Genomic DNA, 27,019 nt, shown 5'->3' on the forward strand with positions numbered 1-27,019 from the left:
AGCGTCTCAGATATCAATGCCGGGTCACACTACGGAAATGTGGATCCTCCTGAAGCGTCTCAGATATCAATGCCGGGTCACATTATGGAAATGTGGATACTCCTGAAGCCTCTCAGATATCAATGCCGGGTCACACTACGGAAATGTGGATCCTCCAGAAGCATCTCAGATATCAATGCCGGGTCATATTATGGAAATGTGGATCCTCCTGAAGCGTCTTTATGCCTTTAAAGTGCACTTTATAAAGAGTTTTGAGCAGATAAAGACTTTTTTTTACTTTTTTTCTGACCTCCGGAACAGATTAATTGGTTTTCAATGCATTCCTATAGGAAACCGCGTTTTTTTGGCAATACGAAACAAATTAATTGGTTTTCAATGCATTTACGAATTTATTTTAATCATGTCCCTGTACAGTATTTATGCCTTTAAAGTGCACTTTATATAGAGTTTTGAACAGATAAAAGACTTTTTTTTTAACTTTTTTCTGACCTCTGGAACGGATTAATTGGTTTTCAATGCGTTTACAATTTTTTTTCGCAATATGAACAGATTAATTGGTTTTCAATGCATTTACGAATTAATTTTTAATCATGTCCCTGTACAGTATTTATGCCTTTAAAGTGCACTTTATAAAGAGTTTTGAACAGATAAAGACTTTTTTTTCCTTTTTCTGACCTCCGGAATGGATTAATTGGTTTTCAATGCATTAGAGCACAAAAGGCAGCAAAAGAATTGATTGGTCAAAGAGCTAGCAATCAAATTTGAAGTACTGTTCCCTAAGTGACCCTAATCTTGCCCTCTGCCGTTTCTTAGCTTTCCCTATAGCAGCTTCCAGTACACCAAGGGGGGGGCAGCACTTAACAAGGCCCCTAATATTGGCCCTTCAAAGGCAACTGACCTAGGTTTGAGGGGTCCATTGCCCAGGCCCGGTGGATCATGAACAGACAAGATCCAACAGAAACACAAGATAAATCTGAACCTTGTCCCCATTCCCCACCTAAATGACATACAAATGTGAGTCCATAAACCACTTCCAACTGAGTATTTTACAAAGCTTTATTGAACATTTGACAGAGACAACCCACCGGTTCTAGTCTCTGGCCCGGAGGTACATTGTATCAGTGTAAATATAACAATACACGATTAAACGGGAAATAAGCATCTTGAACATTTGGTTTTGGTGACCCACTGGCCATCAAGATCGACCGATTCTTCATGGCACCCATCGGTGATCTTTATTTCTTCCATCATGTCCTGTTAGCAGGTTTGGGAGAAAACTGGCCCAGCCAATAGTCAGAGATGGCGGTGGGGAGGTAGGAGAGAGGGAGGTAGTGCAGCTTGCAGTCCCAGCCGGGTGAGTACCGGGTCCAGGGGTGGACAGCGGTCAGGGCGTGCTCCATACAATCTGAGACTTGGTACGTCTTTGGACTGGATGATGCTGGTAATGCTTGCAGACCCTTGATGCCTGTTGGGTATATCAAAAGTCAAACACCGAAAATGTCAACAGTACTGGATTTATAGAAAAAAATATTTGTGCCAATTATCATTATCGGGGGGTCTCCAAACTACAGCCTGCAGGTCACATCCGAAGATTTGATCCGGCCCGCAACTAAGGTCCGTGGTGTCCTCAATACATCAACAGAGGCCACCTATGGTTCCCCCCCATTCCTTTGCAGTCTGCAGCTTGGTTCCTGCTGGTATCCTTGCAGCTAATGAATTGGTTGCAATTGGACCTCAGAATTCACGGAAGAACAAAAACCTCCTCTGCCCAGACCTGCTCCTGTTGGTACAGCAATCTGTGCCTTATAGTGATAAGGGGGGGCTCTGGTGGGGACCCTAATGTAATGGGGGGGGGCAAATAAAGACCCTAAGGTAAGGGAACTGCTCTGATGGGGACCATAATGTAAGGGGGGCTATGATGAGGACCCTAATTTAAGGGGGGCTATGATGAGGACCCTATTGTAAGAAGGCTCTGATGAAGACCCTAATGTAAGGGGGGCTCTGATGAAGGCCCTAATGTAAGGGGGGCTCTGATGAGGACCCTGATGTAAGGGGGGCTCTGATGAAGACCCTAATGTAAGGGGGGCTCTGATGAAGACCCTAATGTAAGGGGGGCTCTAATGAAGACCCTAATGTAAAGTGGGCTCTGATGAAGACCCTAAGGTAAGGGGTCTCTGATGAAGACCCTAATGTAAGGGGGCTCTGATGAAGACCCTAATGTAAAGGGGGCTCTGATGAAGACCCTAATGTATTGGGGGTTTAATGAAGACCCTAAGGTAAGGGGACTGCTCTGATGAAGATCCTAATGTAAGGGGGGCTCTGATGGGGACCCTAATGTATGGGGGGCTCTGATGGGGACCCTAATGTAAGGGGGGCTCTGATGGGAACCATAATGTAATGGAGTCTAATGAAGACCCTAAGGTAAGGGGACTGCTCTGATGGGGACCCTAATGAATGGGGGGGCTCTGATGAGGACCCTAATGTAAAGTGGGCTCTGATGAAGATTCTAATGTAAGGGGGGCTCTGATGAAGACCCTGATGTAAGGGGGGCTCTGATGAAGACCCTAATGTAAGGGTGGCTCTGATGAAGACCCTAAGGTAAGGGGGGCTCTGATGAGGACCCTAATGTAAGGCGACTGCTCTGATGGGGACCCTAATGTAAGGGGGCTCTGATGAGGACCCTAATGTAAGGGTGGCTCTGATGAGGACCCTAATGTAAGGGGGGCTCTGATGAAGACCCTAATGTAAAGGGGGCTCTGATGAACACCCTAATGTAAGGGGGAGGGGGGTCTGATGAGGACCTTAATGTAAGGGGGGCTCTGATGAGGACCCTAATGTAAGGGGGGCTCTGATGAGGACCCTAATGTAAGGGGGGCTCTGATGAACACCCTAATGTAAGGGGGTCTGATGAGGATCCTAATGTAAGGGGGGCTCTGATGAACACCCTAATGTAAGGGGGAGGGGGGTCTGATGAAGCACTGTGTAAATTCAAAACCAAGTGAACCCCAAATGCTGTTAAACCATAAATACGTGTGTGTACTATAAACACATTCTCATAGCGCACAACCCCTGGTCTCCAAGATATCACTTCCTCCCCAGGAAGTCCAAAATAAAAAAACGTTCCTCAGCGTCCAAACTAAATCAACGTCCTCAATTTATATCCGCAAGTGACCTCATGTTTCTTCATGGCCCACCATGTGCTCATTTTCCAGGTCTTCAAAGTGATGTCATCCTCTTCCTCTTTAAACCTCAAAAAGTTTATATATGGAGACCCTAATGTAAGGGGGGCCTCTGATGGAGACCCTAATGTAAGGGGGTCTCTGATGGAGACTGTAATGTAAGGGGGGCCTCTGATGGAGACTGTAATGTAAGGGGGGCCTCTGATGGAGACCCTAATGTAAGGGGGGCCTCTGATGGAGACTGTAATGTAAAGGGGTCTCTGATGGAGACCCTAATTTAAGGTGGCTCTGATGGAAGCCCAAATTTAAGAGGGGCTCTGATGGAGATTAAGGGGGCCCTGATGGAGACCCTAATTTAAGGGGGCTCTGATGAAGACCCTAATTTAAGGGAGGCTCTGATGGAGATTAAGGGGGCTCTGGTGGAGACCCTAATTTAAGGGGGCTCTGAGGGAGACCCTACTTTAAGGGGGGCTCTGATGGAGATTAAGGGGTCTCTGATGGAGACCCTAATTTAAGGGGGCTCTGATGGAGACCCTAATTTAAGGGGGGCTCTGATAGAGACCCTCATTTAAGGGGGGCTCTGATGGAGATTAAGGGGGCTCTGATGGAGACCCTAATTTAAGGGGGCTCTGATGGAGACCCTAGTTTAAGGGGGCTCTGATGGTGATCCTAATTTAAGGGGGGCTCTGTTGGGGATTAAGGGGGCTCTGATGGAGACCCTAATTTAAGGGGCGGCTCTGTTGGAAACCCTAATGTAAGGGGGATGGTCGCTGATGGAGACCCTAATGTAAGAGGGGGCTAGGTTGGAGACCCTAATGTAAGAAGGATGGTCTCTGATGGAGACCCTAATGTAAGGGGGAATGGTCTCTCATGGAGACCCTAATGTAAGGGGGGCTCTGTTGGAGACCCTAATATAAGGGGATGGTCTCTGATGGAGACCCTAATGTAACGGGGATGGCCTCTGATGGAGACTTTAATGTAAGGGAGGTCTCTGATGGAGACTTTAATGTAAGGGGGATGGTCTCTGATGGAGACCCTAATGCAAGGGGGATGGTCTCTGATGGAGACCCTAATGTAAGTGGGGTCTCTGAAGGGGGTTCTCTTCCCTCATTGAGCTAATGGTGTGTGGCGTCTCTCATCTCCTCATACTTCATTGATTGGTGGACAGCCTGCACCCCTATATTGCTGCGAGACTCCGGATTCACCAAAGCCCCTTGAGCGGCATAATGTGAGGGACCGCTTGTGGTTAGGATGCACTATGGCAGCGGCTTGGCACAGGACCTGGAAGAAGGCGACGATGGCTGTAGTAAAGGGCAACTACTACAGCGACAACCTAATTCCACAGCCATCCCACAGGTACGGAATACATAGACTTCCATCTGTCCAAACTGGACCAAAAAAAAATTCCATACCAGGAGTTCAGCTCTCCATGGAAAAGATGTGACGTAACACAAAGGAAGTGCCCACATCCTACCTACTGAAAGGAGTAAATTTGCATTGATCTGTCATCAAGACCCAACGAGGGTCAAAATGCGTAACCATTGGTATGAAAAATTTTTTTTTTAAAATGGATATCCTTCGTGGCCCGCCAATCATAACCCATCAATGCTGGAGGCACGGATCCTGCACTCCAATATGAAAGGATGAAGGGAGACTTCCTGTCCTAGGGTGACAACGTGGCTCCTCCATAAGTAGAGCACAGTGAGCGTTGTCACCCTAGACCCGGAAGTGGGTATAAAGGGGCAGGATCACCGGATTACATTTTAAAGAGTCAAGAGGTTCAGACAGACCCCGGATTTTTTTCTTCTTTTAATGCCCAATATTGGGGAAACGTTCACCGATGGCCATGAACAATCAGGTGGCGGGATCTCCGCAAAAGCAAAAAAGCTGCAATATGGGTCTGTCTGTGAGAACTTACATCCCTTGAGGTAGTCCTCTCCATAGCTCTCCTTAATATGCGCTGGAAGTTTCTCCCACATTCGGTTCAAGTTATTTATATAACTATCCACAGCCACGCATGCGGGGGTCCTGAACGCTCCCGGCTCAATGATGGAAACCTTCACGCCAAATTCACGCATCTCCCTCCTGGAGGACAGAAAACATACAAATATAGTGAATTAATAGAAATGTTTCAACAGAAAATCGTTTTCGACTTCATTAACCAGAGGATCCCCCCCCCTCCCCTTCCTGACCGGGCCATTTTTTGTGTTACGGCGCTGCGTTACTTTAACAGACATTTGTGCGGTCATGTGATGTTGCACCCAAATTAAATTTCTGTCCTTTTTCCCACAAAAAGAGCTTTTTTTTTTGGTAGCATTTAATGCGTTTTTTATTTTTTGCGCTATAAACAATAAAGACCGACAATTTTGAGAAAAAAAAACAATATTTTTGTTTTTTTTGCTATTAAACATGTCCATTAAAAAAAATTTAAACAAAAAGCTTTCTTTCGTTGGTATTTGTTCGCCTGTGCGGTTTTTATTTTTTGCACTATAAAAAAAAAGACTGACAATTTTGAGGAAAAAAAAACTATATATTTGAAATTTTTCTATTAAACACGTCCAGTAAAAAAAAAATTTAAAAAATCAAATTTCTTCATAAATTTAGGCCAGAATGTATTAGACTTCACGTCTTTCTTTGCTTAAAAAAAAAATCCCAAAACATGTAAATTAATTGGTTTATGTGAAAGTTATAGCGCCTACAAATGGTGGTTTAGATACTGGGATTTTTTTTATTTTTTACTAGTAATGGCGGCAATCAGTGACACACACTGCACCCAAATGAAATTTATGTTCTTTTTTTCCCCACAAAAAGAGCTTTCTGTTGTTATTTGATCACCTGTGCATTTTTAATTTTTTTGGCTATACAAAAAAAAAAAAGGCCAACAATTTAGTGAAAAAAAAAATATATTTTTGATTTTTTTTGCTATTAAACATATCCAGTAAAAAAAAAAATAAAAAAAAATAAAATTACTTAATAAATTTAGGCCAGAAAAGGTATAGCGTTTACAAAAATAGCGGTATATATACTGGATTTTTCAAATTTTTTTCAAAACTTTACTAGTAATGGTGGCGACCAGCAACTTATAGGGGGACTGCGGTGGTAATTCTGACACTGGGGGGGAATCGACTTGGTGTCACTGACATCCCCAGAGATGCCAATACAGTGATCAGTGCTAATAAAAAGCACAGACAATGTATACTAATGGTACTGGGGAAGAAGAGGTTAACATGATGGGCAATCAATGGGTTAACTGTGTGCTGTGTTTGTACTTCACTGTAAGCACACTGCTTTGTATGGCTGTGCTGTGCAGAGCCATGCAAAGCAGTTTGCAGGAGCTGACGGGAGAGAAATGTTTTCTTTACAAACAGTTCCCCCCCCGTCGGAGATGCTCAGCAATCCTCCGCTGCCGGGACCCGGTGATTGACAGCCGAGGCCATGAATGGCGACGCGGTAGGGCAAGTGCCCCCTATCCGGAACTAAAAAATCACGTATATATACAGTGAAGGAAATGCGTATTTGCTCCCCGGCTGATGTTGAATGTTCGTCCCTCACACAGAAATGATCGGTCTAACAATGGAATGTTCGCCCCTCACACAGAAATGATCGGTCTAACAATGGAATGTTCGCCCCTCACACAGAAATGATCGGTCTAACAATGGAATGTTCGGTGTAACACTGAGAGACAGAATACAACAACAAATTCAGCAGAAATGCGTCTAACAAATGATGACTGATCTGCATGTTCATGAGGGAAAGAAGGATTTGATCCCCTTCACAAAACATGACTTAGTACTTGGTGGCAAATCCCATGTTGGCAATCAGGTCAGATGTTTCCTGGAGTTGGCCCCCAGCTTCGCACACATCTCAGGAGGGATTTTGGCCCACTCCTCTTGGCAGATCCTCTCCAAGTCATTAAGGTTTGGTGGCTGACGTTTGCCATCTCGAACTTTCAGATCCCTCCACAGATTTTCAATCGGATGAAGGTCTGGAGACTGGCTAGGCCACTCCAGGACCTTAATGTGCTTCTTCTTGAGCCGCTCCTTTGTTGCCTTGGCCGTGTGTTTTGGGTCATTGTCATGCTGGAACACCCATCCACCACCCACTTTCAATGCCCTGGCTGAGGGAAGAAGGTTCTCACCCAAGATTTGATGGTACATTGCCCCGTCCATCGTCCCTTTGATGCGGTGCAGTTGTCCTGTCCCCTTAGCAGAAAAACACCCCCAAAGCAGAATGTTTCCACCACCATGTTTCACAGTTGGAATGGTGTTCTTGGGGTCATAGGCAGCATTCCTCCTCCTCCAAACATGGCGAGTTGAGTTGATGCCAAAGAGTCTCATCTGACCACAACACTTCCCACCAGTCCTCCTCTGCATCATTCAGATGTTCAGTGGCAGACTTCAGACGGGTCTGGACATGGGCTTTCTTGAGCAGAGGGACCTTGCGGGCACTGCAGGATTTCAGTCCTTGTCGGCGTAGTGTGTTACCAATTGTTTTCTTGGTGACTGTGGTCCCAGCTGCCTGGAGATCATTGACAAGATCCTCACGTGTAGTTCTGGGATGATTCCTCACTGTTCTCATGATCATTGACACCCCACGAGGTGAGATCTTGCATGGTGCACCAGACCTAGGGAGACTGACACTTGTTTTGTGTTTCTTCCATTTGTGAATGATTGCACCAACTGTTGTCACCTTCTCACCAAGCTGCTTGGCCATAGTTTGGTAGCCCAGTCCAGCCTTGTGTAGGTCTACCATCTTGTCCCTGACATCCTTGGACAGCTCTTTGGTCTTTGCCATGGTGGAGAGTTTGGAATCTGATGGTTTGATGGCTCCTGTGGACAGGTGTCTTTTATACAGGTAACACAATGAGATTAGCAGCACTCCCTTTAAGAGACTGCTTCTAATCTCAGCTTGTTACCTTATGAAAGACACCTGGGAGCCAGAAATCCTGCTGAATGATAGGGAATCAAATCCTTCTTTCCCTCATGAACATGCAGATCCGTCATCATTTGTTAGACGCATTTCTGCTGAATTTGTTGTTGTATTCTGTCTCTCAGTGTTACACCGAACATTCCATTGTTAGACCGATCATTTCTGTGTGAGGGGCGAACATTCCATTGTAAGACCGATCATTTCTGTGTGAGGGGCCGGGGAGCAAATACACATTTCTTTCACTGTATATATATGCGATTTTGCGCACCCGTGCAGCTCTGAAGCAGTATTTCTGCCATAGGGCGGACGGGAAGCTGTTACTCGGTTCACCAATTCTCACACCTGTACAACGTTTATGGACTGGAGCAATGTTCACATTTCTGCTTTAGGCCTAGTGATTTGGCAATAACTTCTCATTTTGCAACCACTTGAGCACTGGAAGGTGTTACCACTTTTATGACCAGGCCTTTTTTTGCTATTCAGCAATGCACTACTTTAACTGGCAATTGTGCGGTCATGCAACACTGTCTGCAAATGACATTCATTTTTTTGCACAAACCTATCTTATATAATAGTAAATATTTTTATTAAACAAACATTTTGAAAAAAAAAAAAACCCAATGTTTTCGACCTGTTATTAACATGACCAATAAAATAAAAGTTCTTCGTCACCGCTGGGTTGTTTATTATGCAAATGATATTTAAAAAAAAAAAATCACATTATTTTCTACCTTCTGTTATAAAACATAACCAATAAAATAAATAATAATAATTAAAAAAAAAAAGATCGAAGTTCTTCATCACAACATTTTTTACTTTCTGCTATACAACATATCCATTAAAAATAATTTAAAAAAATCTAATTTCTTCATAAATTTTGGCCAAAAGGAATGTCTTTTGGTAAAAATATTATATAAAGGAATAATCAAATCATAGTGTTTTATCCTTTAAAAACATTTTATTAAGAAAGGTAATGCACTCACATGATGATTGAATATAAACTGCTTTGTGCAAAAAAATTTATCCTCCTGAGTTTTCAGCAGTGATGAAAATCCTAAAATTACCAGCCGGTGTCAGTATGGAACCATCGAGTGTGGTGTCAGTATATGGAGGGGCTTTGGCGTTACCACGCTCAATGGTTCCATGCTGACAGCAGCTCGATGGTTCCATGCTGACAGCAGCTCGATGGTTCCATACTGACACCAGCTCGATGGTTCCATACTGACAGCAGCTCGATGGTTCCATACTGACACCAGCTCAATGGTTCCATACTGACACCAGCTCGATGGTTCCATACTGACACCACGCTCGATGGTTCCATACTGACACCAGCTCGATGGTTCCATACTGACACCAGCTCGATGGTTCCATACTGACACCACGCTCGATGGTTCCATACTGACACCACGCTCGATGGTTCCATACTGACACCACGCTCGATGGTTCCATACTGACACCACGCTCGATGGTTCCATACTGACACCAGCTCGATGGTTCCATACTGACACCACGCTCGATGGTTCCATACTGACACCACGCTCGATGGTTCCATACTGACACCACGCTCGATGGTTCCATACTGACACCACGCTCGATGGTTCCATACTGACACCAGCTCGATGGTTCCATACTGACACCACGCTCGATGGTTCCATACTGACACCACGCTCGATGGGTCCATACTGACACCACGCTCGATGGGTCCATACTGACACCACGCTCGATGGGTCCATACTGACACCACGCTCGATGGGTCCATACTGACACCACATTTGATGGGTCCATACTGACACCAGCTCGATGGGTCTATACTGACACCACGCTCGATGGTTCCATACTGACACCAGCTCGATGGTTCCATACTGACACCAAGCTAGATCATTCCATACTGACACCAAGCTAGATCGTTCCATACTGACACCACGCTCGATGGTTCCATACTGACACCACGCTCGATGATTCCATACTGACACCACGCTCGATGGTTCCATACTGACACCAGCTCGATGGTTCGATACTGACACCACGCTCGATGGTTCCATACTGACACCAGCTCGATGGGTCCATACTGACACCACGCTCTATGGTTCCATACTGACACCAGCTCGATGGGTCCATACTGACACCACGCTCGATGGGTCCATACTGACACCACGTTTGATGGGTCCATACTGACACCACGCTCGATGGGTCCATACTGACACCACGCTCGATGGGTCCATACTGACACCACGCTCGATGGGTCCATACTGACACCACGCTCGATGGGTCCATACTGACACCAGCTCGATGGTTCCATACTGACACCACGTTTGATGGGTCCATACTGACACCACGCTCGATGGGTCCATACTGACACCACGCTCGATGGGTCCATACTGACACCACGCTCGATGGGTTCATACTGACACCACGCTCGATGGTTCCATACTGACACCACGCTCGATGGTTCCATACTGACACCACGCTCGATGGTTCCATACTGACACCACGCTCGATGATTCCATACTGACACCACACTCGATGGGTCCACACTGACACCAGCTCAATGGTTCCATACTGACACCACGCTTGATGGTTCCATACTGACACCACGCTCGATGGTTCCATACTGACACCAGCTCGATGGTTCCATACTGACACCACGCTCGATGGTTCCATACTGACACCAGCTCGATGGTTCCATACTGACACCACGCTTGATGGTTCTATACTGACTCCAGCTCAATGGTTCCATACTGACTCCAGCTCGATGGTTCCATACTGACACCACGCTCGATGGTTCCATACTGACAGCAGCTCGATGGTTCCATACTAACAACAGCTGGTCATTTTTGGATTTTCACCACTGCCAACAACTCAGGAAGATACATTTTTTTGCACAAAGCGGTTTATATTCAATCATCATGTGAGCGCATTACCTTTATTAATAAAACGTTTTAAAGGATAAAACACTTTGATCTGATTATTCCTTTATAATTCGTGTTTATATGTATTACAGCAATGATCATTGTAAGCGACAATCCTTTTACCCCCGATCACCACGGTAACTCACCTTAAACTGTCTGAGAAAGCCTCCAGGCCGAACTTTGAAGGACAATATCCCCCACCGATAAAACCCAATCTCCCAGCGGCACTGGATACCACGACAATTCGTCCCCGGGCTTTTCTGACAAGAGGCAGCAAGCGCACCGTGACATCGATCGTCCCAAGAAGATTCACGTTCAGGACCTTGGAGAAGTCTTCTTTTGTTTGCCACTCATTGGGACCCATAGCGATGGCAAATCCAGCATTGTTCACCAATCCCCAAAGCCCTGTGAGCCACGAAACAAAGTAACGTCAGTACTGGAATCAGAAAACTATCGAAACATCTATAGGAATGTTCCTAAATAAATGACTTCCTTTGAGGGTCAAACAAGGATGCATATGAAACCAGGCATCACCTTTTATTTTTGTTTTTTTAATTTCCTAACCTGAAAAAAAGGTCTTCTGATCATAAACTGTGAACTTTCCGATCCTTTCCCCCTTAAAGGAGAACTTCACTCAAGATATGTTAGAAGGGGTATAGAAGTCATCAAATTAGATGTCTGGATTTTTGGGGCTGGTGGCTTCTCAATGTATCAGGGTCCTGTCCACGGCAGAGGTTCTGGAAGATCTGGCATTCCTGCCAGTACTCTGCATGGCCGCAGAAGGACACATCGGCCTCAGTCTGGTGCCAGACGGCCTTTATAAGGAGGCTCATCACTTCCTCAAGTTGCTGGATGATCTCTAACTCCCTGTGCCCTGTTTCTTGTGACTTTGACCTGTGATTTCCTGTTACCGACTTGGCTTGCTCCTGGACCTGTCTACTCTGCCTTACCCCTGATCTGACCTCGGCCTGGCTTACGGATACTCTCTCTCTCTCGCTCCTCTGTGGCTATCCCATCTGATTATGTCTGCTCTGATTCCCACCTGGTACCTGACCTTGGCTTGAACATGGAGTGGGATGTAAATGCATTTATCAATAATTTTTAATTTTTATATTTTTTGGTTGATTTTAAAGCATTATATTTTTTTCTCTGTATATTGTTTTGTGTTTTTGATTGTTTTTTTGCTTTTTTGGTACTGATGTAGTTATATAATGTGTTTTTAATTTGATTTTATGTTCATTTGTAATTGTTCTGATTTCTTTGTTGTATTATTGGTGTAGTTTCTATTTTTCCCCACAAGATGGCCTAATCCATCGGTGTTGAAGTCACTCAATTAAAAATGATATTTTATATGATCTTTGCCCTTTAGAATTTGATTGTCTGATAATTAAAAATCGTTTAATCATATTCTTCTTATATGTATAATTATCTTCTTGCATTTATTGTCCGTTTTTGGCAGTAACATTATGGGTGGGCCCCTTAGTGAAGTCAGTTTTTTCCCTTCCTGTGGTTCTTACTGTTGATTAGCTATCTCATGATAGGAGTGGGCTCTTTATTGCGGTCCGCTTCCCGTTTGGTGTTTTCCGGGAGCTCCTTCCATCTCCTGGAATGTATCTTGATTAGTGGGAGGGTCCCTCCATGCACTATATATAGACATCGGCACGTCCAATTAGCCAACCCCCTGATGACGTTAATTGGATGACGAAACACGTCGGGTGGAGCTTCGGCGTGTGACGTCATCACGTTTTGGAGGGACGGCGGCCAATTTCCTGGTTGGAAACTTAGTTCAAATGCTGGTAACCATCCAATACAATGTACGAGTAACTTGTAATAAACAGGGTGATTTTATTATATAACTAATACACGATGAGTGGTCTTCTTCTTCTATTCCTCATCGATATACTGGATGGGAGTCTTATTTCAGGGCCTGTAAAGTTCTTTTGAGAGGAAGATTCACATCTATCTTGGTGAGGACCACCAGTTTCATTAACTGCAAATATTCATCTCCCATCTCAGCTGCATATATTGACCGGTGTGTTTCGGTCGGAATTTCTGGTAAAAGGCTGAACCATTCGGGTGTTTTGGTGATGGTGGATCGTGGGAACTTCGCTTGGGACATTTTATTGGAATTTTTTCTGATTAATTGGACTTTATGATTATATGCTTTTGATTAGCGCCGCCATTTTATATCCTATTTTTTACAGGATCTTTGAATATCCAAAAGGCACCACTTAGTGAGAGAGATACAGACTTACACCGGCGTAGGAAAGCTGGACACTTTTCAACCAACTTTCTCCTGGCTCTCTCCAGTGAGGTTCTCCAGACTCCAGGACTAGGCTTTTCAAATAATCCCCCCCCCAGCTAAGTCTCCAGCTGGGACCTCGATGTCTTCTACATGGCACCTCCGATAACCCTGCCCTCAGGGCTCTCCTCTAGTAGGACTGGAGCCAGGAAGTCTTCCACCCCCCCCCCTTCAGGCCTCAGACTATTTATGGGTGCTCCAGGCACCAACTGGGCACACCTCCCCAGGGATTTGTTGGAGTTCCATAAATATCCATGATGGTCACTCTGTTCTTCCTCCAACTAGAATTCCAGAATACAAGGGGAAGCAGTCAGAGCAATCATGAGGTCATCTCAACACATACTGCTCTCTCTGCTTCTGCTCTCTCTATTTCTTTCAAAATGTCTGAAATAGTTAATTTTTTCCTGTTTTTCAGTGCATTCTGGGCATTTTGGAAGGTCTCCTGAGGTTATCTTTTAAAAAAAAAACGCTTCTAAACACGAACGCTCATAAACGCGGCTAAACAGACGTTTTTTTAACCTACGTTTTCCAGCAGTCAGTTTCCATCGTTCAGAAGAGTTTTCCAAACGTCCCGTGTACATGGAGCCTAACTATGTCCCTAGGGTTGGCGTCACTCGGTGCGATAACACTTGGTGACACCCCCTCCAACAATCCCCGCATGATAGATTGGATCTGCGGATTGAGCATAATCAGCATCCGATCCATTATGCTCCCCAATCCGCAGATCCGATCCATCCTGCGGGGATCGTCGGCATGCAACCTATATGGGGTGACACCGGACCCGCTCCACGAAAAGGTAAGCCGAAGAATCCCCGCAGGATGGATCGGATCTGCAGATTGAGCATTATGAATCAGATAATAAGTACAATATACAGTTGCAAGAAAAGTATGTGAACCCCTTGGGATTACGTGGAGTTTTGCATGAATTGGGCATAAAATGTGATCTGAACGTCATCTAAGTCACAACAATAGAAGAACACAGTCTGCTGAACATAATACTACACAAACATTAGATGTTGCCATGGTTTATTTGCACATAACATGTAAACATTCACAGTGCAGGGAGGAAAAAGTATGTGAGGCCCTAGCTTAATGACTTCTCCCAGAGCTAATTGGAGCCAGGAGTGAGCCAACCTTGACTCCAATCAGTGTGATGATATTGGATGTGTTGCTGACAGCTGTCCTGCCCTTAAAAAACACACACCTGTTTTGGGTTTACTGGTTTCAAGAAGCACTGTCTGATGTGAACCATGCCTCGCAGAAAAGAGCTCTCAGAAGACCTACCATCAAGAATTGTTGACTTGCATGAAGCTGGAAAGGGTTACAAAAGTATCTCCTTGAGCCTTGATGTTCATGTGTCCACGGTAAGACAGACTGTCTACAAATGGATAACGTTTAGCACTGTTGCTACTCTCCCTAGGCGGGGTCGTCCTGTAAAAATGACTGCAAGAGCACAGCGCAGAATGCTGCATGAGGTAAAGAAGAATCCCAGAGTGTCAGCTAAAGACCTACAGAAATCTCTGGCACATGCTAACATTTTTGTTGACACATCTACAATAAGGAAAACATTAAACAAGAATGGAGTACATGGGAGGACACCACGGAGGAAGCCATTGCTGGCCAAAAAGAAGATTGCAGCACGTTTGAAGTTTGCAAAAGAGCACCTGGATGTTCCACAGCACTACTGCCAGAATATACTGTGGACAGATGAAACCAAGATTGAGTTGTTTGGGAAGAACACACAACACTATGTGTGGAGAAAAAAAGGCACAGCACACCAATATCAAAACCTCATCCCCACTGTGAAACATGGTGGAGGGAGCATCATGGTTTGGGGCTGCTTTGCTGCCTCAGGGCCTGGACGGATTGTTGTCATTGATGGGAAAATGAATTCCAGAGTTTATCAATACATTTTGCAAGAAAACGTACGACCATCTGTCCGCCAACTGAAGCTCCGCAGAGGATGGGTGATGCAACAGGACAATGACCCAAAGCATACAAGTAATTCAACAAAACAATGGCTGCAACAGCACAGAATACGCCTTCTGGAGTGGCCCAGTCAGAGTCCTGACCTCAACCCCATTGAAATGCTGTGGCATGACCTTAAGAGAGCGATTCACACCAGACATCCCAAGAATATTGCTACACTGAAACAGTTGTGTAAAGAGGAGTGGTCCAAAATGACTCCAGATCGTTGTGCAGGTCTGATCTGCAACTACGGGAAACGTTTGGTTGAGGTTATTGCTGCCAAAGGAGGGTCAACCAGTTATTAAGTCCAAAGGTTCACATACTTTTTCCTCCCTGCACTGTGAATGTTTACATGTTATGTGCAATGAAACCATGGCAACATCTAATGTTTGTGTAGTATTATGTTCAGCAGACTGTGTTCTTCTATTGTTGTGACTTAGATGACGTTCAGATCACATTTTATGCCCAATTCATGCAAAACTCCATGGAATCCCAAGGGGTTCACATACTTTTTCTTGCAACTGTACATCCTACACTGAGTATCCAATTGTCAGCCTTCCCAAATTTTCTAATATCCAATGAACCCTGGGGTCTAGAAATTGAGGATGTAAATATTTACTTAGAAACACAGGGAAGAGATGGCCACCAATGGAAGTGAGCAGGTCTTAGTCTAGACCAGTGGTCTCCAAACTGTGGCCTGGGGGCCAGATGCGGCCCTTTGCTTGCCTCTTTCCAGCCCTTGGATCACTATTGTTCCCAACTGACACCAATGATGAGGCACCATTCCTCCTACTTTCACCATTAATGGGACACTCTTCTACCCACTGCTTCCATTGATGGGGCACTATTCTTCATGCTAAGACAATGCTGGGGCACTATTGCTCCCAATGACACCAATGATGGGGCACTATTCCTCCCAATGACACCATTGATGGGGCACTATTCTTCATGCTAAGACCAATGATGGGGCACTATTCCTCCCACTGATACTAATGATGGGGCACTATTCCTCCCACTGATACCAATGGATGGGGCACTATTCCTCCCACTGACACCAATGATGGAGCACTATTCCTCCCACTGACACCAATGATGGGGCACTATTCCTCCCTCTGATACCAATGATGGGGCACTATTCCTCCACTGACACCAATGATGGGGCACTATTCCTCCCACTGATACCAATGATGGGGCACTATTCCTCCACTGATACCAATGATGGGGCACTATTCCTCCCACTGACACCAATGATGGGGCACTATTCCTTCCACTAATACCAATGATGGGGCACTATCACTCCCACTGACACCAATGATGGGGCACTCTTCCTCCCAGTGACACCAATGATGGGGCACTATTCCTCCACTGACACCAATGATGGGGCACTATTCCCCCCCACTGACACCAACAATGGGGCACTCTTCCTCCCAGTGACACCAATGATGGGGCACCATTCCTCCCACTAACACCAATGATGGGGAACTATTCCTCCCACTGACACCATTGATGGGGCACTATTCCTCCACTGATACCAATGATGGGACGCTATTCCTCCCACTGACACCAATGATGGGGCGCTATTCCTCCCTCTGATACCAATGATGGGGCACTATTCCTGCCACTGACACCAATGATGGGGCACTATTCCTCCCACTGATACCAATGATGGGGCACTATTCCTCCCACTGATACCAATGATGGGGCACTATTCCTCCCACTGACACCAATGATGGGGCACTATTCCTTCCACTAATACCAATGATGGGGCACTATCACTCCCACTGACACCAATGATGGGGCACTATTCCTCTCACTGATACCAATGATGGGGCACTATTCCCCCCACTGACACCAACAATGGGGCACTCTTCCTCCCAGTGACACCAATGATGGGGCACCATTCCTCCCACTGACACCAATGATGGGGCACTTTTCCTCCCACTGACACCATTGATGGGCCACTATTCCTCCCACTAATACCAATGATGGGATGCTATTCCTCCCACTGATACCAATGATGGAGCACTATTCCTCCCACTGATACCAGTGATGGGGCACTATTCCTCCCACTGACACCAATGAAGGGGCACTATTCCTCCCACTGACACCAATGATGGGACGCTATTCCTCCCACTGACACCAATGATGGGGAACTATTCCTCCCACTGATACCAATGATGGGGCACTATTCCTCCCACTGATACCAGTGATGGGGCACTATTCCTCCCACTGACACCAATGATGGGACACTATTCCTCCCTCTGATACCAATGATGGGACACTATTCCTCCCACTGACACCAATGATGGGGCACTATTCCTCCCACTGATACCAATGATGGGGCACTATTCCTCCCACTGATACCAGTGATGGGGCACTATTCCTCCCACTGACACCAATGATGGGGCACTATTCCTCCCACTGACACCAATGATGGGACGCTATTCCTCCCACTGACACCAATGATGGGACGCTATTCCTCCCACTGACACCAATGATGGGGCACTATTCCTCCCACTGACACCAATGATGGGACGCTATTCCTCCCACTGACACCAGTGATGGGGCACTATTCCTCCCACTGATACCAATGATGGGGCACTATTCCTCCACTGACAAGGGAGAGGTATGTATGTATACAATACATATCTCTCCCCTGTCAGCAAACATATGCTGCTTTGTATCTCTCTGCACAGCACAGCCAATCAGTGATCACATGAATAGTAGTAAGCAAGCTGTCACTTGCTTACTACGTGTGAAATCTGTGAATGATCACAGAGGTCACATGGCCATTCACAACACCCTTGTACCATGTGACAAGCTGTTACCAATCACAGCTCACTCAGTACTTCTCAATGACTGCAAGAATGCAGCCAGAGAGGAGAAATTATTGCTTTCACAGCCTTTATGGGTATAAAAGCAATCAGTGTAAAAAAAGAAAAACATCACCCCCCACAAGTAGTACAGTGTCACCATGGTTTTTTTTTAAATTATAATTTTTGGTTATAAACTAATTTGTGTGTGTTTTTTTAACAAAAAAGATAGCTGAATACATTTTGGCCAAGATTTATGAAGAAAGATTATTTATTCGCAAAATTTTATAAGAAAAACACTTTTTTTCTTCAAAATTTTGGACTTTTTAATTTATATAGCAAAAAAATAAAAATCCCAGTGATGAATAAATACCACCAAAATAAAGTTTTATGTCTCCAAAAAAATGCTAAAAAATTCATTTGGGTACAGTGTTGCATGACCGCGCAATTGTCATTCAAAGCGTGATAGCGCTGAAAGCTGAAAATTGGCCCGGACTGGAAGGGGGGGGAAAGTGTCCGGGCAGGAAGGGAGGGAAAGTGTCCGGACTGGAAGGGGGGGAAAGTGTCAGGACTGGAAGGGGGGGAAAGTGTCCGGACTGGAAGGGGGGGAAAGTGTCCGGACTGGAAGGGGGGGAAAGTGTCCGGACTGGAAGGGGGGGGAAAGTGTCCGCACTGGAAGGGGGGAAAGTGTCCGGACTGGAAGGGGTGGAAAGTGTCTGGACTGGAAGAGGGGAAAGTGTCCGGACTGGAAGGAGGGGAAAGTGTCCGGACTGGAAGGGGGGGGAAAGTGTCCGGACTGGAAGGGGGTGAAAGTGTCTGGACTGGAAGGAGGGGAAAGTGTCCGGACTGGAAGGAGGGGAAAGTGTCCGGACTGGAAGGGGGGGAAAGTGTCCGGACTGGAAGGGGGGGGAAAGTGTCCGGACTGGAAGGGGGGGAAAGTGTCCGGACTGGAAGGGGGGGAAAGTGTCCGGACTGGAAGGGGGGGGAAAGTGTCCGGACTGGAAGGGGGGGAAAGTGTCCGGACTGGAAGGGGGGGGAAAGTGTCCGGACTGGAAGGGGGTGAAAGTGTCCGGACTGGAAGGGGGGAAAGTGTCCGGACTGGAAGGGGTGGAAAGTGTCTGGACTGGAAGGAGGGGAAAGTGTCCGTACTGGAAGGAGGGGAAAGTGTCCGGACTGGAAGGGGGTGAAAGTGTCCGGACTGGAAGGAGGGGAAAGTGTCCGGACTGGAAGGGGGGGAAAGTGTCCGGACTGGAAGGGGGGGAAAGTGTCCGGACTGGAAGGGGGGGAAAGTGTCCAGACTGGAAGGGGGGGAAAGTGTCCGGAGTGGAAGGGGGGGGGGAGGAGTGTCCAGACTGGAAGGGGGCGAAAGTGTCCGGACTGGTAGGGGGGGGGGAGTGTCCAGACTGGAAGGGGGGGAAAGGTTCCGGACTGGAAGGGGGGGGAAAGTGTCCGGACTGGAGGGGAGGGGGGAAGTGTCCGGACTGGAGGGGAGGGGGGAAGTGTCTGGACTTGAAGTGGTTAATAGCAAAAAGTCAAAAATATTGTTTTTTTTTCTCAAAATTGTCATTTTTCTTTTTTTGTTTAAAGTGCAAAAAAAAAAAAAAAAAAAAAAAAAATAGGAAAGGCGATCAAATACCACCAAAGTAAGCTCAATTCGTGGGGAAAAAAGGACATACTGTATATTTCTTTTGGGTGCAGCGTTGCATGACCGCGCAATTGTCAGTTAAAGTAACGTAGCACCTGGTCAGGAAGGGGGGTAAATCCTCTGGAGGGCGACGGGTTAGTTTTAATTTCATTTGCTAGTATGGAGTTACCCTTTAACCCCTTACCTACCGGGCAGTTTTACCCCTTTCCTGTCCAGGCCAATTTTCAGCTTTCAGCGCTGTTGCACTTTGAATGACAATTGCGCGGTCATGCCACACTGCACCCAGCATTCTCTTAGCATGACATGAAATTGGAAAGGGGCCATGTATGTGTAAATCATATACAGTATATAGGAGAAACAATCACCTTCATGTCCAACAATGCTGGACACCCACTGGGCAGCAGAGCTCACACTTTGGCTGTCGCTGATATCCACGATTCTTGTTCTCAGCCTGCTGGAGGTCTCTTTCTTCAGATTTTCGGCACCTTTCTCCGTCAGACAAGTGGCCAGGACCTTCATCCCACGTTTGTCCAGCTGCTTGGCCAGCAAGTTCCCGAATCCAGAATCGCATCCGGTGATGAAGACGTATTTGTCGGCGAGATTCTCCAGGATCTGGCTCTGCCTGTACCACCTGTACAGAAGAATCACACCCAACGCCACCAGCAGGGGGAGCCACATGATGCACATGGGTTCTGTAATGAAATATATTGTTGCGGCTGAACTCCATGTTGATATAAAAGTATCAAATTACTGCAACTGTAATCATTTATCCATCGTTCAGCCCGGGTTCACACTGATGGGACGTGGGATTCGCAGCGTTTTCTGTGCAAATTCTGCACGGCATCACAATCGCACCCCGTTCATGCGATCCGCTGCGGGTGGGTATGTTAACGACACCCCGAAATCGGCGCGATGTGCAGAATCGGATCGCAGAGGTGTGAATACCCATGCAATCCGATTCTAGTGCGGACCCAAAAAAGCGTCCTGCACCTTTTTGGTGCGGGTGCAGTGCGATTAGAGCCATACGGTTCCGATTGCACCGCACGCAAATCGCATGCGATTTGCAGAGGAATGCGGTGCGGTTCCCACACGAATGACATGCGATATACCGCACCGCACATGTGTGAACCCGGTGCATTTTTTTAAATGCAAGCACTGCAAGTACCTGAATTTTGCTTGGTTTCAGCCTCTAGCGGTCTCCACATAGTGGGGATTAGGCTGGGAGAGGGAGAAGCAGCACAAGAAGGTGATCAGTTGTGCTGCAGTGCTAGAGGCATGCTGATAGGAGGAGAGAGCAGAGTGACCGAGAGATGGTTCTATCAGTCTGCAGCTTTTCCCACATTGAAGAAAAATATATTTTAAATACATTTTAAAAATATTTTTTCCAAATATATTGACATATATTTGAAATACTACAATTTTGGCCGTATTCAGAATATTTAATCCTAGATTGTAAGCTCCCAGGATCAGGGCCCTCTTATCCCTCTTGTATTGAACTGTATTGTTGCTGTATTGTCTCCCGTTATATTGTACAGCGCTGAGCAAACTGTTGGCGCCATATAAATCCTGTAAAATAATAATTTAAAAAAAAAATATATAGAGAGAGAGAGAGAGAGAGAGAGAGGTGCATATTATATATATATATATATATATATATATATATATATATATATATACACACACACTGTATGTTGAAATGCATTTTTATTACAAAATATGTAAAAAAAAATTAAAAAAAATACATTTCAAATATACTGTATGTCTTTAAAAATACAAATCTACATTTTTGGAATGCAATTACAAATATATGTAAAAAATAAAAAAAAGAATATACTTAAAAAAAAATTATTTTTAAAAATATTTTTCAGATATTTTTGTAATATATAAAAAACGCATTTCAACATACATTTTGACATTTATCTGTAAATGCATTCCAAAAATGTAGATTTGTATTTTTAAAGACATACAGTATACTGAAATGTATTTTAAAAAATATTTTTCAGATATTTTGTAATAAAAACACATTTCAACATACAGTATATATGTATGTGCTTATATATATATTTTTTTAATTGAAATATAATCTTGAAATATACTGAATGCGGCCAAAATTGCAGCATTTCAAATATAGGTCAATATATTTGGGAAGAATATTTTTAAATTCATTATTTCAAATATATTTTTCTTCCATGTGGGTTGCTGGAACTGCCCATTCACAGGCTAGGAAAAGGATCCATAAATTAAACTGCAGCAATAAAAAGATCAGGCCTCCTTTGCTGCCAGAAAGGCATATACATATAACCAGTTGACAAACGCCCCCACGGTAAAAATACTGCGGCCCGGCGACTCTGCCACACCAAAATCACGTACATGTACCTCGGGTTAGAGGCCGCATGCCTGCCACCCTGGCTGTGCTGCATATTCACTCCAGTACATGCCGATCAGCAGGTCCCGGCCAATGGCGAATGACAGGCGAGTAACAGGAGAGAGCTCTGTGCTGGTAAACAACACAGGGCTCTCTACTGACAGCAGAGATGTGCCATTTTTTTTTCTCCCTGCAAAGCAGGGAGCAAAAACGGGCACATCGCAGAGTGAAAACACCGCACAGTAAACACATTACACATTGTCAGGCAGATAACCCTTTGATTGTCCCTAAATATTAACCCCTTCCCAGCCAGTGTTATTAGTACAGTGTCAGTGTATATTATTAGCGCCGATCACTGTATTATTGTCACTGATGATGTCAATTAGCCAGTTCCCACAAAGTGTCAGTTAGTGTCAGAGTGCCCGCCGTGAAGGGATTAATATACGCTTATTACAGGTATACGCTCAAAGTCAAGTAGTAGAATACATTTTGGCCTAAAGTGATGAAGTCATTTGATTTTTGACATTTTTTTTTCTTATTGGATGTTTTATAGCAGAAAATAAAAAAAAAACTTTTTTTTTTTCTACAAAATGTTTCTACAAATGTCTTTTTTTTTTCGTTTATGTAATTTAAAAAAATGATATGAATTTGGTTTGGGTGCAGCGTTGCATGACCGAACAATTGCCAGTTAAAGTAGCGCAGTGCTAAATAGCAAATAATGTCATGGTCATGAAGGGGGTAAATTCTTCTGGAACTCAAGTGGTTAACAATATATGGGGGGGGGGGGTTGGGTGTGTAAGAAATTCTTGACCTTTGGTCACTGTGAATGGCTGAAGGTGGAAGTCACAGAGAAGGGGAATGCACAGAGCAAACAAAGCAAAATGTATTTCCAAGCACTCTTCCCAGCCAGTCATTAACCACTTCCCGACCGCCCTATAGCAGATATTCTGCTACAGGGCTGCACGCAAAATCATGTATGTTGAAATGTGTTTTTATTACAAAATATATGAAAAATATTTTTAAAAATACAAATCTACATTTTTGGAATGCATTTAGAAATATATGTAAAAATATATGTTAAAATTACATTTTTTGTATGTTAAAAAAATTCTAAAGAATATATTTAAAATAATATAAAATAATAATATAAAATATAATATATATTTAAAATAATATAAAATTCTAAGAATATATTTAAAATAATATATAATATATTATAATATATATTTATATATATAATATATATTTATAAAAATATATCTTTCATATATTTTTGTAATACATAAAAATTGCATTCAACATACAGTGTATATATATGAAGAATATATTTAATAAATATATGTTTTTAAAAATATTTTTCAGAAGCTTGTGAATTGTTCAAGAAAGTTTGTCCTCAGTTGTCGGTTCCCTTGGGCATCCTATACCCCCCTTATCCTATCCCAGTTCTAAATCCCCTCAATAAACAGCTAAAAAAAAGCTCAAGGACAGGTTTCTGACTCTGAAGCAAGCTTGTTTGAAGAAATGCTGAATAACTGGCTATTCAGGACTATAGGGGGACCAAAATGCAGCAGCTACAAATACATCGGGTTCCAAGGTTCATGTGTTGAGCACACACTCAAAGCACGCTGACTGAGCTATCACTGCCAGCTTCCAATCACTGTTGGTGATCGGGATCCAGAAAGATGGGCTCATGGCATTCATGAGCATGCGCAGCTCAGCTTGCATCACCAACATGGTTCCTGTGTGATGGGATGACTGACTCCTGCGCATACATAGGGATCCCATTGCCTTGCAATGGTCAATGAAGATGCCTGAAGACAAGCACCCTGGGAGAAGATGCCGGCACCGGCAAGAGACCCAGATCATTAGAGAAGTAAATACAATACCTTCAGCTCCACTATAAAGGTCCACCAGAATGTGGCACCAAGGGGTTAATGAAGAACTGAATATGGGCAGCACAGTGGCTAAATGGTTAGCACATCCGCCTGGCAGTATTAGGGTCGTTGGTTCGAATCCCAACCATGGCACCTCCTGCCTGGAGTTTGCATGTTCTCCCTGTACCTGCGTGGGTTTCCTCCCGGTACTCCGGTTTCCTCTCACACTCCAAAGACATGCTGGTAGGTTAATTGGATCCTGTCTAAATTGTCCCTTGTATATCAATGTGAGTTAGGGACCTTAGATTGTGCACCCCTTGAGGGTTAGGGACCTTAGATTGTACGCTCCTTGAGGGTTAGGGACCTTAGATTGTACGCCCGTTGAGGGTTAGGGACCTTAGATTGTACACCCCTTGAGGGTTAGGGACCTTAGATTGTGCGCCCCTTGAGGGTTAGGGACCTTAGATTGTGCACCCCTAGAGGGTTAGGGACCTTAGATTGTGCACCCCTTGAGGGTTAGGGACCTTAGATTGTACACCCCTTGAGGGTTAGGGACCTTAGATTGTACGCCCCTTGAGGGTTAGGGACCTTAGATTGTGCACCCCTTGAGGGTTAGGGACCTTAGATTGTGCACCCCTTGAGGGTTAGGGACCTTAGATTGTACGCCCCTTGAGGGTTAGGGACCTTAGATTGTGCACCCCTTGAGGGTTAGGGACCTTAGATTGTACGCCCCTTGAGGGTTAGGGACCTTAGATTGTACGCCCCTTGAGGGTTAGGGACCTTAGATTGTACACCCCTTGAGGGTTAGAGACCTTAGATTGTACGCCCCTTGAGGGTTAGGGACCTTAGATTGTACACCCCTTGAGGGTTAGGGACCTTAGATTGTACACCCCTTGAGGGTTAGGGACCTTAGATTGTACACCCCTTGAGGGTTAGGGACCTTAGATTGTACACCCCTTGAGGGTTAGGGACCTTAGATTGTACGCCCCTTGAGGGTTAGGGACCTTAAATTGTACGCCCCTTGAGGGTTAGGGACTGATGTGAATGTACAATATATATGTAAAGTGCTGCGTAAATTGACGGCGTTATACAAGTACCTGAAATAAAATAAAATAATATATTTTGTAATATATAAAAAATGCATTTCAACATACAGTATATATTTATTGAAATCTATTTTGAAATATATTGACTACAGCCGAAATTGTAGTATTTCAAAATATACTGGATGTCTTTAAAAATACAAATCTACACTTTTGGAACGCATTTAAAAATATATGTAAAAATATGTTAAAATTACTTTTTTATATATTAAAAAAAATCTGAAGAATATATTTTTTAAAATATATATATTTTTAAAAATATATTTCATATATTTTGTAATATTTAAAAAAAGGCATTTCAACATACAATATATCTATTGTAAATATATTCTTCAGATTTTTTAACATATAAAAGAGTAATTTTAACATATTATTATATTTGTAAATGCATTCCGATAATGTAGTTTTGTATTTTTAAAGACATACAGTATATTTTAAATGCTACAATTTTTGACTGTATTCGATATATATATATATATATGAAGAATATATTTAATAAATATGTTTTTAAAAATATTTTTCATATATTTTGTAATATATAAAAAATGCATTTCAACATGCAGTATATATTTATTGAACTCTATTTTGAAATATATTGAATACGGTCAAAATTGTAGCATTTCAAATATACTTATGTCTTTAAAAATACAAATCTACATTTTTGGAATGCATTTACAAATATATGTAAAAATATATTTTAAAATCACTTTTTTTATATGTTTAAAAAAAAAATCTAAAGAATATATTTAAAATAATATATATTTTTAAAAATATTTTTCATATATTTTGTAATATATAAAAAAAGGCATTTCAGCATACAATATATACATATTGTAAATATATTCTTCAGATTTTTTTAACATATAAAAGAGTAATTTTAACATATTATATTTGTAATTGCATTCCGATAATGTAGTTTTGTATTTTTAAAGACATACAGTATATTTGAAATGTATTTTAAAAAAATAAATATATATATATATATATATATATATATATATTTGTTGAAATATATTGAATACAGTCAAAATTGTAGCATTTCAAATATGTCTTTAAAAATACAAAACTACATTATCGGAATGCATTTACAAATATAATATGTTAAAATTACTCTTTTATATGTTAAAAAAATCTGAAGAATATATTTAAAAATATATAGATTTTAAAAAATCTTTGTTATATATTTTGTAAAATATAAAAACGCATTTCAACATTATATATATATATTTATATGTCACTATATTTGGGAAGAATATTTTTAAAATATATTTCAAATATATTTTTCTTCCATGTGGGAAGTAGCTGGTCTTGCCTAGGGTGCAGAACAGTCTAGCACCGGCCCTGGGCAGGCAGCGGAGGAAGCGGTGGGTCAGCAAGGAGGAGGTAAACATGCCGCTGCTCTGACGCAAGTTTGAATTGGCCCACGGGAGTTTGACGGGCGGCATGACCTGTTGGCCCCACCCGCTGAGGTCCATGTGGGACCGTGCCTAGATTGTGATCGACATTTCAGCGGAATATTGCAATGTAAAATCCTCTTTAGGATTAAAAATTAAAAAAAAACTAAAAAAAGCGTGCGTTCCGGAGACAGGATCCACATCCCGAATGCCTGGCGAGCTTCTCAAGGGCGACCCACCACAGATCGCTTTTCGGAGGGCAGTAGCGGGATCTGCCCATTCTATAGATCCCTTTCAGGAAAGACAACTAAACAGACTTGTTGCTCAGTATTTATACTCAACAATCTGTGGATGAAAGATGAGAAAGTCGATCTCCTTACCTGGTCACCTGTAGAGGTAGAACACGAGGATTCTCGAGTCTCACGAGCAACTGAAGGCTGGGTGCTGCGTCCCTTCTTAATTCTGTCCTTGCTGGGAGAACACAAGCAGCCTGCCCAGCATTCTGGTGTGGGGGTGGGGTGGGGGGGTCAGAATGTGT

At 43.6% G+C, this 27,019-nt stretch overlaps 1 protein-coding gene across 1 annotated transcript; it reads right to left on the minus strand.

The window, feature by feature from the left end:
• Positions 1–1,038: 1,038 nt before the first annotated feature.
• On the minus strand, positions 1,039–27,019 carry LOC149427581 (retinol dehydrogenase 7-like). The gene is made up of 5 exons (XM_089667886.1): positions 26,862–27,019; positions 20,111–20,437; positions 11,164–11,422; positions 5,098–5,264; positions 1,039–1,465 (listed from the first exon to the last, which is right to left on the minus strand). Exons 2-5 carry the CDS (start codon positions 20,430–20,432, stop codon positions 1,248–1,250), a joined length of 966 nt encoding a protein of 321 aa, XP_089524012.1. The 5' UTR covers positions 20,433–20,437; positions 26,862–27,019; the 3' UTR covers positions 1,039–1,247.

The sequence above is a fragment of the Staurois parvus genome, unplaced genomic scaffold, assembly GCF_062004578.1.
Source record: "Staurois parvus isolate SC_StPar_1 unplaced genomic scaffold, SC_StPar_1.0 ptg003645l, whole genome shotgun sequence".
NCBI classification, from domain to species: Eukaryota; Metazoa; Chordata; class Amphibia; order Anura; family Ranidae; genus Staurois; species Staurois parvus.